This window comes from Pteropus alecto, unplaced genomic scaffold, assembly GCF_000325575.1.
Source record: "Pteropus alecto unplaced genomic scaffold, ASM32557v1 scaffold11, whole genome shotgun sequence".
Taxonomy (NCBI): Eukaryota; Metazoa; Chordata; class Mammalia; order Chiroptera; family Pteropodidae; genus Pteropus; species Pteropus alecto.
Genome location: NW_006431956.1, coordinates 7,436,779 through 7,450,696, shown reverse-complemented (window position 1 = coordinate 7,450,696; position 13,918 = coordinate 7,436,779). Strand labels below are relative to the sequence as shown.

The 13,918-nt window shown below is 46.0% G+C and overlaps 1 protein-coding gene across 4 annotated transcripts in view; it reads left to right on the top strand.

Annotated features, from left to right (window-relative positions):
• Window positions 1-13,918, top strand: part of FAM171A1 (family with sequence similarity 171 member A1) — an 85,927-nt gene that overhangs the window by 30,438 nt on the left and 41,571 nt on the right. For all 4 annotated transcript variants that reach the window (XM_025043434.1, XM_015585676.2, XM_015585675.2 and 1 more), the window contains exons 2-3: window positions 1,564-1,791; window positions 8,090-8,182. In XM_025043434.1, coding sequence (XP_024899202.1) covers window positions 8,140-8,182 — 43 coding nt within the window. In that variant the 5' untranslated portion in view covers window positions 1,564-1,791; window positions 8,090-8,139. The remainder of the gene's footprint in view (window positions 1-1,563; window positions 1,792-8,089; window positions 8,183-13,918) is intronic.

Genomic DNA, 13,918 nt, shown 5'->3' with positions numbered 1-13,918 from the left:
AGCCCCCTCTCCTGTGTCCTGTCCTGATGCCCTGGACGCTGTGCTTGCGAGCACAGCGATTAGAATAACGTAATGGCAGTCTCTCGTGTGCGTGCTCCTCGGCAAGGCAACATGATGACAGACGTTGCCGCTTGCGTGCTGTGATGTGTGCTGTTATCGTCCCCAGTGGATAGATGAGGAAACCGAGACCGGGGGAGGATAAGTCACCTGACCAAGGTCACATGGCTGCAACGTGGTGGAACTGAGAACGAGAACTAGCGAGCGAATTGCAGTGGCCTCTGGCCAGCTCCCTCAGGCCTCCCTCTCCCTCCTGTCAGACTGCCGATGCCACTGGGTACCATCCACTCCCTTCATGCCTGAGGGACAGGGGTTTATCGGAACAGGAGACTCTTCTGGTTGTTCTGGAATATAGCCCTTTAATGGACGTCTGCCGCGATGCCAGAGTCTGGTCCACCACTGTCTCTTCCTGGCTTATTACTGAGGCCCTTTGCTGGATGCTCAGTCTCCGGTCTCACCCCTCCTCCCGTTCATCCTTTGCCTGGAGCCAGATGTTTCTGTAACATAAATTTGATGTCCACACCCTTGTTTAAAACCTTTGTGATTTCCCATTGCCCTTGAGATAAAGAATGATCCTTTTAGGGCACTTATAGAACCATGGGTGACCCGGCCCCTCCTTGCCTCTCAGATCCTTTACACTCCATCCAGCCCTCGGAGCCTGTTTCTCTTTCCCCAGGAAGTACGACTTTCTCTCGCCTCCGAGCCTTTGCACGTGCTGTTCCGTCATTGCCCCCTTCCTGTCTGCACCAAATGTCCCTCAAACATAGCACTTGCCTACCTGCTCACTTTTCTTCACCACGGTAGCTTGTACAGTGAATCACAATTCTAGGCACAGGGTAGCAGCTTGATAAACACCTCTCGCGTAAAGAAATGAAAACGATCCATTCTATTTGTATTCCTTAACGTTAATTTGGATCTGTCCATTTCCCACTTTATCTGTTTTTGCCAATATGACTAACTCAACTTCATCTCTCTTTTCGAACATTTACTTTGGGGTATTTTTCTTCTTCTAAACATGTCCCACTCGATGGGATCTCCCTTGAAATGATTTTTCACACTACACTTCGGTCTGGTCTTCACGGTTACCAGCACAGCGTGTCTGCATTGCTCACATCCGTGTTCACTGGGACGAGTGACGAATGTGGCTGCAGGTCTCAGAGACATCAGGATCCTTCCGGAGCAGCCTGAGCTTGCTCCAGCGGGCAACGCCAGGTTGAACAAAAGAGTCATGAGTTTGTTTTGCACTGTTTTGAAAGGGATATGATCTGTATCTCAAAAGAGAAAGCAGATTATGAGGGTTTTGAACAAAACGGGAAATGGTGTAAACTGGAACAGGTTGTCTAAGAAGAAAACTTTCACTGGTCCAGACGATTCCGGTTTTGGACGTAGATCCAGATTTTCTTATCATATCGTGCTCACCACCTCCCATCACAGTTATAAGCAGAGTGGCTGTGGGAATCGCCCAGTGAACAGCCCGTTGTTCTGTGTCGCTTTTTCCTCTTCCAGAGGTGACACTAAAGGTCCACATCAGCGACGCCAGCACCCATCAGCCCGTGCCGGATGCGCTCATCGAGATTTTCACCAACCAGGTCTCCATCGCCTCCGGCACCTCGGGGACGGATGGCGCCGCGTTCATCAAGTTCCAGTACAAGCTGGGCAGTCAGTTGATCGTCACCGCCACGAAGCACGCCTACGTGCCAAACTCCGCCCCGTGGAAGCCAATCCGCTTGCCCGGTAAGATGGTCCTCACCTTTCTCTAACCCAGAGCTCAGGGTCCGGCTAGTGACGGAGTCAGACCCAGAAACCCCTTGGACAGGGGAAGTCAGGCGGGAAAATACGCGTTTGATCTCTGCTTTACCTCGTATAAAGGAGAGGTGGGGCCGAGTTCGAAGCGGGTTGGGGCTCCGCCTTATCATATGCACGTGTGGGGTCGAAGCTCTAGAGCATCCGCCTGTTCGGGGATCTGCATTTTGACAAGCACCTCCACGCCCTTCCAACCCCTGAAACTTACGGATAAGAGAAAGCAGCTGATGAGGGTTTTGAACCTTTAGTGTTCGCTAAAGGTTCCAGACCACTGCTTTGTGGGCTTTGGAAAGTGATGGAGAGAAAACTGAGGAGATCCGTTAGGAAAATCTTAGAGAAAAGGGATAAACCTGAGAACTATTTAGCAGGCAAAAATCCGGAAGGCCTTGAGGAATGGATGGGAGAGAGGGAAGGGAAAGGGTGAGTTAGAATAAACACGAGTTGGACCTTGGTTTCTGGCTGGTGACAGAGCAGATAGAACAGTCGGGAGATGAGGTTGGGACATGCACGGTGGTCCTCTAAAGTTGATTGAATTGATGCAGTAGATTAAAACAAAACAAAACAAAACAAAACCTTCCCCTCTCCCTGTGTGCATCCCTCTCCCCCGGCTCGGGCTCAGGCAAGGTGCATGGAGGTGGTCGTGGGGGCACGGGAGACAGGCGAGGTGGGGGATGCATGTTGGGGTCAGAGTTGATGATGATCTCAGCGTAGGCTGGATTTGCGCTGCCTCTGGGATGCCAAGTGTGTTTGGCCTTCCGTTTGAAATGAGTTTGGAGCTCGGGGGGTTGGAGGTAGAGGTGTAATTTGGGGTCATTAACGGTGTCGCGATGAGGGTCAAAACCTTGAGCTCACCCACGGTGGAGGGGGGTGGGCCTAGGACAGAACGCTGAGGAGGAAAGATGATATGTATTAGGTCATATCTAAAGAAAATAGACCTCCCCCACTTTTCACACTGAGAAGCAACCCAGGGGAGTTTAGATGGTTTCTTGACACCGCAGTGGCTCCTTTGCTAGGAGAGCAGGAGCATAAAGTATGGACGATTCTCAGGTCTCCTTGTTCTTAGTAGTTACGTTCTATAAAGTCTGTGAACACTGAGTTCATGACTCCTGAGCCACTGCCCCCAGGGGAGATGCAGGGTTAGGTTCTGCAAGCCTCTGGTCACACCATTTTCATCAACCAATCAACCTATCACCTTGTTTACGGGGGTTTCTGTTTAAAGACATCTCATGTCTATTGTTGGTTCATCAACAGCAAACTCACGGCCACCAGCTCTGTAACTCATGCCTGAAGGAAGCTTATCAAACACGCACTCTCTCCATAAGGCACGTCCCAGCCCTCCTGCACTGAGGAACCACTAGCCAGCACCTCAGCACTGCATCTGGGCCATTTTAAACAGCGACATTACCAACAAAAGATGCACAAGACTGCAAAAACACTTGGCCCCGAATAGATTGCAAAAGGGATGCTTATGGCGTGAGAACTACAGGAGGAAGGCAGAAAGCGTCACCTTGTTTGACCTGAATCGAGAGGGCCCACATCAGGGGACCCAAATCTTTGCCCACTCTGCACGAGCAAATGTAAAGAAAGCACGTGAGAGTCGATTTGGGGGTTACCAATGTTAGGCGCATGCACAGATACCGAAGCTACAGACAATGAAGATCGACTATAAGTACATTCATTCTGACTTTTGTTAACATGGTCATTTCAGAAAAAGCAACCATTTCCATAGTGTCCATTTTCTTAAATAAGTTAAATAAATGGAACAACATAGTTTAATTGAAAGAGTTTTGGACTAGGCATGAAGTTAACTGAGTTGTCACCTGCCCGCCACCCGCCCAGCTGGCCCCACATATGTGGGCCCTTCTCTCCATTCTGAACCCACATTTCTCATTTTTAAACTAAATTAAATAGACCGAATAATTTTAAAGGACCCTTTGTGTCTTCGATTATTTTTCTCTGCTTGTCTTGTCAACAAAGAAAGATAAATACTCAATTAGAACCTAACAGAAAATGTGGCCAAAATTTAGACTGATCTATTGTGAAAAGCGGGGTAAACTATTGTTTTCATGCATAATTTTGGAGGCCAACACTAACGCTTTTTGTAGTCCAGATAATTGGTTGAGGAAGAGAGAAAAGTTGGGAGCTTTTTCTAAAATGTGCTGAAAATTTGAAACCAAAAAAAAAAAATGCTTTCTTTACTACATGTGCACACGTGGTTTTGTTTACATAAGCATTCTTATGAGATTTGCGAATGGATTTCTTTTTTCATCCTTGAGAATAGTTCCTGGAGGATATATGTTTTTTTTTTTCCTCTCTTTCAAGAAAAGGGGTAGAGATTGAGAGAAAGGGGAGAAGAATCCAACTTGAGAAGCAGGTAAAACAACTTTAGCTATATAAAATATAATCTGTCAACTAAGGACTCTAATTCCACATCTTAATTATTTTCATCTCCATAGTGATTGTCTTATGGACCTTTTTCAGTGGTCCAGGACTATTGCAGCAGCCTTGGCTAGCTCAGTATACATATATATATACATATATACATATATACATATATATATATATATATGTATATATGTATATATATATGTATGTGTATATACATATATATATATACACATACATACACACATATATATATATACATATATATATTATCCATCTGCCTGAAGTCATTGGGTGTCCTCAGGATAAAGTTTAGACTAAACACAGCACATAGATCCTCCTTCCTCAGCCGCTTCTCCCTTCCGTGTCTCACGGTCTGGTCATCTCCGACAATTTGTTATTCCCTGCAGGAATCTGGCATTTTTCCTCTCTGTGTTTGCCTGCGTTATCATTCCCTTACCGTTGTTCTCAGCAAGCTTGTCTTCTGTCCTTCGATGCCCAGCTTGGCTGTTTTCCGCTGCATGAAGTCTTCCTGCCTTTCCCAGGCAGAGTTGGATGTTCTTTCTACTTACACACATCTACTGGGCATGATAAGAACCTCCAGGCATCAGTCAGCATCTCCTCCGTGATGGGTAAAATACCATCTACCTGCAAATCTGAGCGTCTCTGTGTCCCCTCCCACCTGCCAGGGCACTCAGTCTATTTGAGGTCTGCAGTCCCTTCCCCCCCGGCTCCGGGAGAGCCCTGCTGGTGCCCCTGCCACCGCACAGCACACTCGTGACAAGAACTCATTTCTTCTCATGTACAAAATAAGGGCTGAGAAAGCAGTTTGCTAGAGCAGATGCCTATTGCGTAGAAATACCAAAATGTTTATGTGGGAAACACTTTCAAAACACCCTGCGATGGTCACACACATCTCGAGACGCTGATCACAGGTGATTCCATAGCTCAGAGTCCCCGACACCAGTCGGCACAGAGATTATCGGGCTCAGGAAATGCCATTTGGGATCTGCGTGAATTCTCAGACCAATGGAGCAGGGCGGTCCAGGTGTCTGCACGTAGAGAGGCAGGAAACACCTCACCTGCCTGAGCTTGGAGGTGAGTCGTCTACAGGCAACAAGAATCTGGCTCTGTCTTCCTGGCCATTAGATGCCCCATGCCCCTGGGTGAAAGGGTCATTGTCAAAGGTCAAGTGTCCCTGTGAAGCAGTTCTGCAGGGTTTATCCCAGACAGGGCTCCTCTTGTTAGTCCCAGCTCACATGCGTGACCCAGTCCTCAGCTCCCCCAACCCGCTGTGGATTTTTCTCCCAACTTTGATCCCCTAATCTGAATCCTTTTATTTAAAAAAAAAAAAAGTTATTTTTTTTTTGTTTTTGTATTTGGAATGTAATTCATCTACTATAAAACTGACCCTTTGGACGTGTGCAGTTCACAAGGTTGTATGACCATCACCACTATAATCCCAGAATATTTTCTTGGCCCTCAAAAATACTCAAACCCGTTCACACCGACTCGCTATTTCCCACCCGCTCCAGATCCTGGCAGCCGCTCATCTCTCTGTCTCTGTGGGCGTGACAGATAGATCGAATCCTATAATGTATGGCCCTTTGTGTCTTTCACTCAGCCCACTGTTTTCAGGGTCCATTCATGTGGTAGCCTGAATCGGTACTTTATTCCTTTTTGTGGGTGAACAATAGCCTCTTGTGTGGATACACCACATTTTGTTTGTCTTTTCATCAGTCGACGGATATTGGGTTGTTTCCACTTTTTGGCTGTTATGACTAATGCCGTGATAGACGTTCACGTCCATGTTTTTTGCAGGAACATATCCGTTCTCTTGAGCGTGTCCCTGGCCGTGGAGTTGTAGTCTCACACGGTAGCTCTATGTTTAACAGTTTAGGGACCTGCCGGGCTGTTTTCCACAGCACCAGGGTGCCTGCTTAGCCTTCTCATGGCACTTGCCACGTTCTGTTTGTCACACAGCAGTTTGATGTGTGTCCTAGTCCCCTTCTGACGTAGTACCTCGAAGGCACACACCGCCTCCCATGTCGATCTGTTCCACACATCTAGCACTGGGCCTTATCTATAGTGGCAGCTGAATAAATTGACTGTCTAGAGAGCCATGTCCAAGGCCAGCTGACTGGTTCCCTGTGGCACTATTAAGAGCCAGTGGCGCTAAGTAATTGATGTCCCTAGCACTCGATATTTCTGGCTCCTAACATTTTCCCAGGAAGTCACTTTCCCTCTCTAGGGCTCCTTTCCTCCTCTTTAAACTTAGAGATATGGACTTGGACTTCGAGTCCGTGGAGCGTGGTGGTTGAGGACAGACTCCAGCTGCGGCATCTAGGACAAGTTAATCCCTGATCCATAGAGCTGTTTCTTTCCTTGTCACATGGGCATGTCAGTAATGCCCGTTTCATCACGTCATTTTGCGATTTAACTATATTACCAAGATTAAAGCACTTAGAATAATGCCTGACAGGTTAGGAAGGGTTCGCTCATGTTAGCGATTATTATTATTCCATAATGTATTTTTTTTCTCTTAAGTTCACGTTGTACCCAGAAACGTATAAGCTTTGTGAATTTTTTAGTTGGAAGTCCAAGGGGTATTTAAGCCAGGATTTTAACATAACATAAGTTGTTTCATCTTATTAGTTCCCAGAATAGGAGAGAGGGGATATTCTTTTACCATCAGGCACACATTAACCTAAGCACATATTTTTGAAGTCTTTCTTAATATTAATATCTAATCTTATATATTTACATTTTTATAGTGTGTACATTGTAACTTTTAGTACATTCCTTTATTAATGGGTTCAGATGCTTTACTAAAAACTTTTAGTGAATAAAAAAATAGTCGACTCTTGTACGGTAAACTGTTGTTATATGAGCAACTGCAGTATCCTGTGACCCATGGAAAAGTCTTGCTCATCATACTCAGAGGAAAAACCATTTCCTTTCTCTCTGCTCACACTTCTGACACCAAATGAGTGGGATGTTTCCTCAAACTAATCTATTCTCCACCTGTCTGGACACTGACTAGATGTCCTATGATTCAGTTCAGTTCTGACATTAACTACCCAGAGTTAGCGCAGACCTCAGAGGTGAGGGCTCCGCCCACCAGACCGCTCCCCGCCTCAGACACAAGACCCAGGTGGTCTTCTGTGCCTCTGACCAACCGGCTGTACACCCGGGGTTTCCACACCCATCCCCAAGTTCAATAACTTCCTGCAGTGGCTGACAGAACTCAGGGAAACACTTAACTTCCATTTGTGAGTTTATTTTAAAGGATATTGTAAAGGATCCAGGTAAACAGTCAGGTGAAGGAGCACACAGGCCATGACCTGGAAGGGTTCTGAGCTTGGAAGCTTCTATCCTCGTGGAGTTGGGGTGCACCACCATCCCAGCACACAGATGTATTCACCAGCCCAGAAGCTCCCCAAACATTTGGGATTTTCATGGAGGCCTCATCACGTAGGCATGATCGATCGTTAATTCAATCTCTAGTCCCTCTCTCCTCTCCCCAGAATAGGGGCTGGGGCTGAAAGCCAAGCTTCTACCCATGACTCCATCTTTCTAGTGGCCAGCCCCCATCCAGGAACCCACCTACAGTTGACTTATAACAACAAAAGATACTCCTATCACCCCCATCACTCAGGAAGTTACAAGGGACTTAGGAACTCTGTCAGGAACCAAGGCCAAAGACCAAATATATATTTCTTATTATGTCATGATATGGAAAATCAATATTGTTGATTGATTTGAAGTCAGAGAATTTAAAAATTAGAGTGCACATTTTGACCTAAATGTCAGAATTCTCTTATACCTGTTTTTGTTTCTGCAGTGTTTTCTTCACTGAGCCTTGGCCTGCTTCCAGAACGATCCGCTACGCTAATGGTGTATGACGACGTTGTCCAAATAGTCTCAGGATTTCAAGGTATACTGAATATTTAAAAAGAGACATGAAATCATGTGGTATTTGTCTCTCTCTGTCTGACTTATTTCACTTGGCATAATGCCCTCTAGGTCCATCCACATGTCACAAATGGTAAGAGTTCATTCTTACAGGGATATAGAGTTCAACATAGAGAATATAGCCCGTAATATTGTAATAACTATATAGGGTGCCAGGTGGGTACCAGACTTATCAAGGGCATCGCTTTGTAAGTTACGTAAATGTCTAACCACTATGCTGTACCCCTGAAACTAATATAAAATAATATTGAATGTCAATTGCAATTGAAAAATAAAAGTCCATTGAAAAAAATAAAATAATGAAATAGCAAAAAAATATATAAAAATAAATAAAAAGAGAAGCAACAGTAACTTTGGGGCCGACTACTAAAATCTTAGGAGGGAAAGCTTATTGTCAGGAAGTTATGGCAGCGAATTGACCCACAGCTGAGACATAACGTCCATTGTCTCTAGGAGTGCAGGACACATTGGAATTTGGGTTAAAATATCTGTGGATATCTGAATGGGGTCTTGTTTTCTTGTGGGCCCAACCTTTAAGAGGCTTTGCCGCTCTGTCCATAACCACATCCTTCTCTTCTCCAAAGGAGAGAATCTTCAACTCGTGAGGTCAGGGCCTGGGCCTCACTGACCAGGGGACAGGGTCACTCATAAAAGGATCACAAGTGTTCGCGCATATAGAGTTTCAGTTCTGCAAGATGAAAAGGTTCTAGAGATCTGATGCACGACAATATAAATATGCTGAACTAGGGAACCGCACGCTTAAAACTGGTCAGGATGGTAGATGTGATGGTATGGTGTTTGTTTACCTTCATACATCCCACCCCTTAAAAAAAGGGGGGGACACTTTATGAGCGTTCGAGAGTGGCTTCTTCATCAATCTCATCCCCTCGTTTTTTAAACCCACGTCACGTGCAGCAGCGTGTAAACGTGACTTCACCCCTTCTAATGTCGCCTGCTGGAACACCAGTACAGAAAGGTTGGAGGCTTGCCCCTTGGTTGGTGTTGGGGCTAGAACTGGGAATAACGCTCGTTAGCTGACCTCTGTGCTAACGTTATTTTCTTCTGTCTAAATCCTGGGCCTTCAGAATGCTGTTTCCTGGCTTTTTAATGCTTCACCAGATTAGTTTTCATTTACTTTATTCCTTTATTTTTAATGGTGTGTATACCATTATACACGCTTTCGTTCCTTACCCAACCTAACCATCTTCACATGCCGTTTACAAATAAGGTGAACTCAGAAGACGTGTTTGAAAAGAAAATAAGTAGAAGCGTCTAACAGCCTGCGTGACTCAAGGTCGGAAGAGGAAACAGAAATAGAAATACAGATGTTCATGTCATCTGCACAGTGAAAGCCTGAGGCCTCAGCATCCTTTTAAATGAGGACCACACCGTGGCCTGTGCCCGTCGTCCTCGGCACTTCCAATTTTTCTTTGATTAGCTTTGCTATTGTTCCACAACTAAAAGATAATGATTTTCTTTTTTCCCAGTTTTATTAAGATACGATTGACATAGAACGTTGTACCAGTTTCAGGTGTGCCTGATCAGTAAATTTAGTTTACCATTTATCACATCATCGTTGCGACCTTTTCTTCTTTCGCTGAGGACTTTTAAGATCCACTCTCTTGGCAAGTCTCAAATATACAATACGGTGTTATTAACTGTATTGCACATCACATCCTGATTCATCTTAGAACTGGAAGTCTGTGCCTTTTAACCCCTTTCATTCATTTCGCCCATCCCCCACCTCTGGCACCCACCAACCTATGCTCTTTATGAGACGGGGTTTTTTGGGTTCCACAGATAAGCGAGATCCCAGAGGACTGTCTTTCCCTGTCTGGCGTATTTCACTTAGCATCGTGCACTCAGAGTCATCCATGTTGTCACAAATGACAGAATTTCCTCCTTTTTGTGACTGAATAATTTCCCATTGTTTACATGCACCACCTTGTCTGTATCCATTCATCCATCGATGGACGCTAAGGTTGTTTTCATGCCTTGGCTGTCGTGAATGATGCTGCAGTAACCATGGGGTGGAGGGGAGGCGGGCGGTGGGACCATGGTTTTCTTAAAATGAAGGAATGATTATGCTTCTTTCTCACATTCTTCACTAAGGCAGAAACCGTTAATTCTGATAAAGACCAGAATTTAGCCCAGTTTGAAAATAATAGCAAGAGACTAACGGTTGTAATTAATGTCTCTAATATAGACATGCTACGCTCACCCACTTATTTCACGGTATCAGAGGTCTTTCCCGTGTCTTCCCTGAGATATGAATCATGCTGGTGCCTTTTCCTTCAACCTCGACTGACAAGGGCTTATATCTAGTGACCCCCAGCTCAGGGATAACCAGTCCATGGTGTGGCCGGGGGCTGGGACATGACTGGGAGAAAAGAAGTTGGAGCCATCAGCTCTTCTCTCTCTTCTCTTTACTGAGACTAAACTAAGAATCCAGAAGAGGCGAGAGCCTCAGCCGAACAGTCCTGGGGTGCAGGGTGTCTGTGATCATGCCAGGCTACCCACAAGCCCAAGCGAGAAGGGTTCAGAAGGTGTGACTAAGAAAGGGAGCCAGTTGGTAGCAGGTCAGAGAGAAGCAGACCGGGCCTTCGTGCGATTGTGTCATTGACACAGCAGTCAAGCGAAATGCACAGACCCCTCCTGCCTCATCGTCCCGAGGCTGCCCTGAGCCTAGAACCAGGCCCTCCGGCACCTGCCGTCCGCCTGGCTCCCACCCTGGGGTTCCACATATCCCTCTCTCCCCTATTGCCCTTCATGTCCTTTTCAGTAACCAGAAGGATGGGTTAAAACAACCCTCCGGCTGGGGTTCTGTGTCTTACTGTGATACCTCGCTTTCTGCCACATTTGGTAGTCTACCTTACCTCCCAAACTATATCATAAACCCAAAGGGCAGGAGTGTGTCCTGTTAGCCCCTGCGGGGCCTGGCCCCTGTCTGCTTTCTGATAGGTACCTACCTGATAAGTAATTTATTGAATGATTGAGTAAATATTTTTTAAAAACATCCAAATCTCACTGCTTCTTGCAATTCCTGCATGGATTACTCATGCATGGTCAATTATTTTCTCTGTGATGGCTGCTCAGAAGATTACAGTTTACACACAGACACACGTGTGCAATAAAGTACTTGAATAACTCCTTCTTTCTCCAAGGAGCAAGGAGCCTGGTCGTATTATAAACCAAGGACCTAAATCATTCGGTAGTTTCTGTGACAGTTAATTTATTCAGTCTAGGATATCACTGCCTCCTGTCTGTAACCAGAAACCAAAACCATTTCTCCTTTTCTAAGATCTCATCCGCATTCCAGCTTTTTAAAATTATGTAAATTTTGTTAATTTTGTAACTTATCCTACTTCATGGGTTTAATAATTGTTAGTTGTACTTTTCCTTGTACTTTGCAGAGTGGAGACTTGGCAATAATATTTGACGATTATGTTTCAGGCTCTCTTATCATTTAGAAGGGAAGCCTTTGTCTGTAGGTAATCTTTGGTCTTTGCAGTTCTGTTCTATAAAACCGATACAAAACTGAACTTAGAAATAGTACACTAAATTTTTATTCTCAAACTGGTCAAGTGCAGGTGCATTTATTTTTTTTTTTAATGGATTCGGAGGAAGAAAAAATAAATAAATAAATAGATAAATTCTCTCCCGATGAGGAATGCAAGTGCTATAAGCCATTTGAATTTCTGGTGTTTTGCTCAGGGGGCATAACGGGTCAGATGCTCCTGAGAAAGGAAGAAGGTAATAAGGTCACAGGTCAGTGATGGAGCTTCGTACGTGTCACGTGCACAGTTTTAGATGGTGCCCCATTGTTTGGTTTATGGGACCAACGAAGGCCACCGGGTGAGAGTTGGAGACCAGAGAGGAGGGGACAGCGTCCATTGTTCTCATTTGCCAGATGACTGATGCTTCAGTTGAAGTCTTTGTTTTGAAATTGTTTATAACGTAATAAAGTAGAATAAACCCATGATTAATAGGAGTTTACCTTAAAAAGTAAAAAGGCTGCCTCCCTGTTGTCTTCTCTAGAGGTACAGGATCTAATTAAATTCTGACCAGACACACCCTGAAATTCTTCCCTTATGGGACTGGGTGGGATTTCATAGATGCCTCCAGACATATGAGGTCACAATAAATGCATCTTTCCGACGGTACCTGGCCTGAGTGATCAGTGATCCTTTCATTTGAAAAGCTAAGGAAGTTCGTGTTGTTATTGATGCCATGGTTTCATAAAGAAAGCCTGGAGCAGTCTCAAGATAACGCATGATGGAGAAGCTGAGGGCTTGGTTAACTGCAAGGAGTTTTCCCAAAACGAGGCTGTATCTGAGCAGGTACAGGTTGTTGCATCTCGGGTAACAGGTAGGAGGTACAAGCAGAAGATGGGAAGAAGCTTCAGACGTGGAGAAGACGTGCACACGAGCGGCTTGTGTGCAGGTGCAGAGGGCTGTGCAGTCCCACTTGGCCGGGGGCCGAGAGCCGATGGGCCGTAAGCAGAACGTCTCTGCTGGGGTAGCCCTGGTAGGCTAGGAACGGACACGGAGGTGAGGACGAGGGGCATGCCTCTCTGCCTTTTACACACAGAGGCTAGGGTTGTTGTAAATATTAAATAATATAATATGTCCGTAAGAACTTTGTATATTCTAAACTGCGCCCCTCCCTGATGGGACAGGTGGAGTAGTAGTAGTATGGGTCTGTACTGGTCTATAATGGTGGTAGTTTGGGTCTACATTGGTAGTAGTTTGTGTCTACACTGGTCCCTTGCCGCCCCCAGGGTTAATTTGGTAAGCGGTGGCCATCGACTGAAGGTTTCTGGGCGGGAAAAGGTTGTGATCAGAGTGGATTTCTAGAACAATCACTGTGTACGGAGATGAAAAGAGGAACGTCTGAAGCATGAGGCCGTCAAGGCAAGGGGTCGTGTGGGGTACTATGGGTCGGGCGGAGACGGGGAGGGAGGAAGAGATGATGCTAGAAATGTTGGTAAGGGATGACTGGCCAGTACTGGCTCTCGAGCGAATGTGCAGAATAGTAGGGAAAATCCTGGTGATGACCTGGAATCAGACCTGGGCGTTGGGGAGCGTGGGGGGCCGTTAAGTGGGAGAGGAGGCAGATGATGATTTAGAGCGCCCGGCGGGCACCCAGGTCAAGGTGCGGAAGGCAGGCGAAGTGCAGACGTGTTGCTGGGCAGAGTCCCCACTGGAGAGGGAGGTAACGGCTGAGGTGGCGTCACTGGGGGGGACTTGGGAACGAGAGAGCCCAGGAAGAGCAGAGGCAGCTGTGGCAGCCTTTGAGGGACCGTTTCATCGGCGGTAAGAGGATGGGGAAAGCACTTGCAGAAGAAAAAGCGGACAGACTCTGGAGAGACCGGAATTCGGGACCGTGAACGCCAAGAAGGGGGCGTCCCTGGGCGGGGGCGGGGAACAGTGCTGACCATTGTGGAGAGGTCAAGCGGATGGAGGCTGAGAAACGGTCATGGGGTTTGCAGATGATTCAGCCGTCAGTTGGCATTTCCAAGGGCAGCGTGTGTTGGGGGTAGAAGCCACATCACCAGGGGTTGGGTAGAAGGGGAGAAGGTATGTGTTTATGGGAATAATGGACTTAAAGTCACGTTTTACTGTTATTTAGATGAGGGAAAAACGGGTGTATTTGTTGGTCGGGAAGAAAAAGCCTGTGGATTATTGACGAAAGCAGA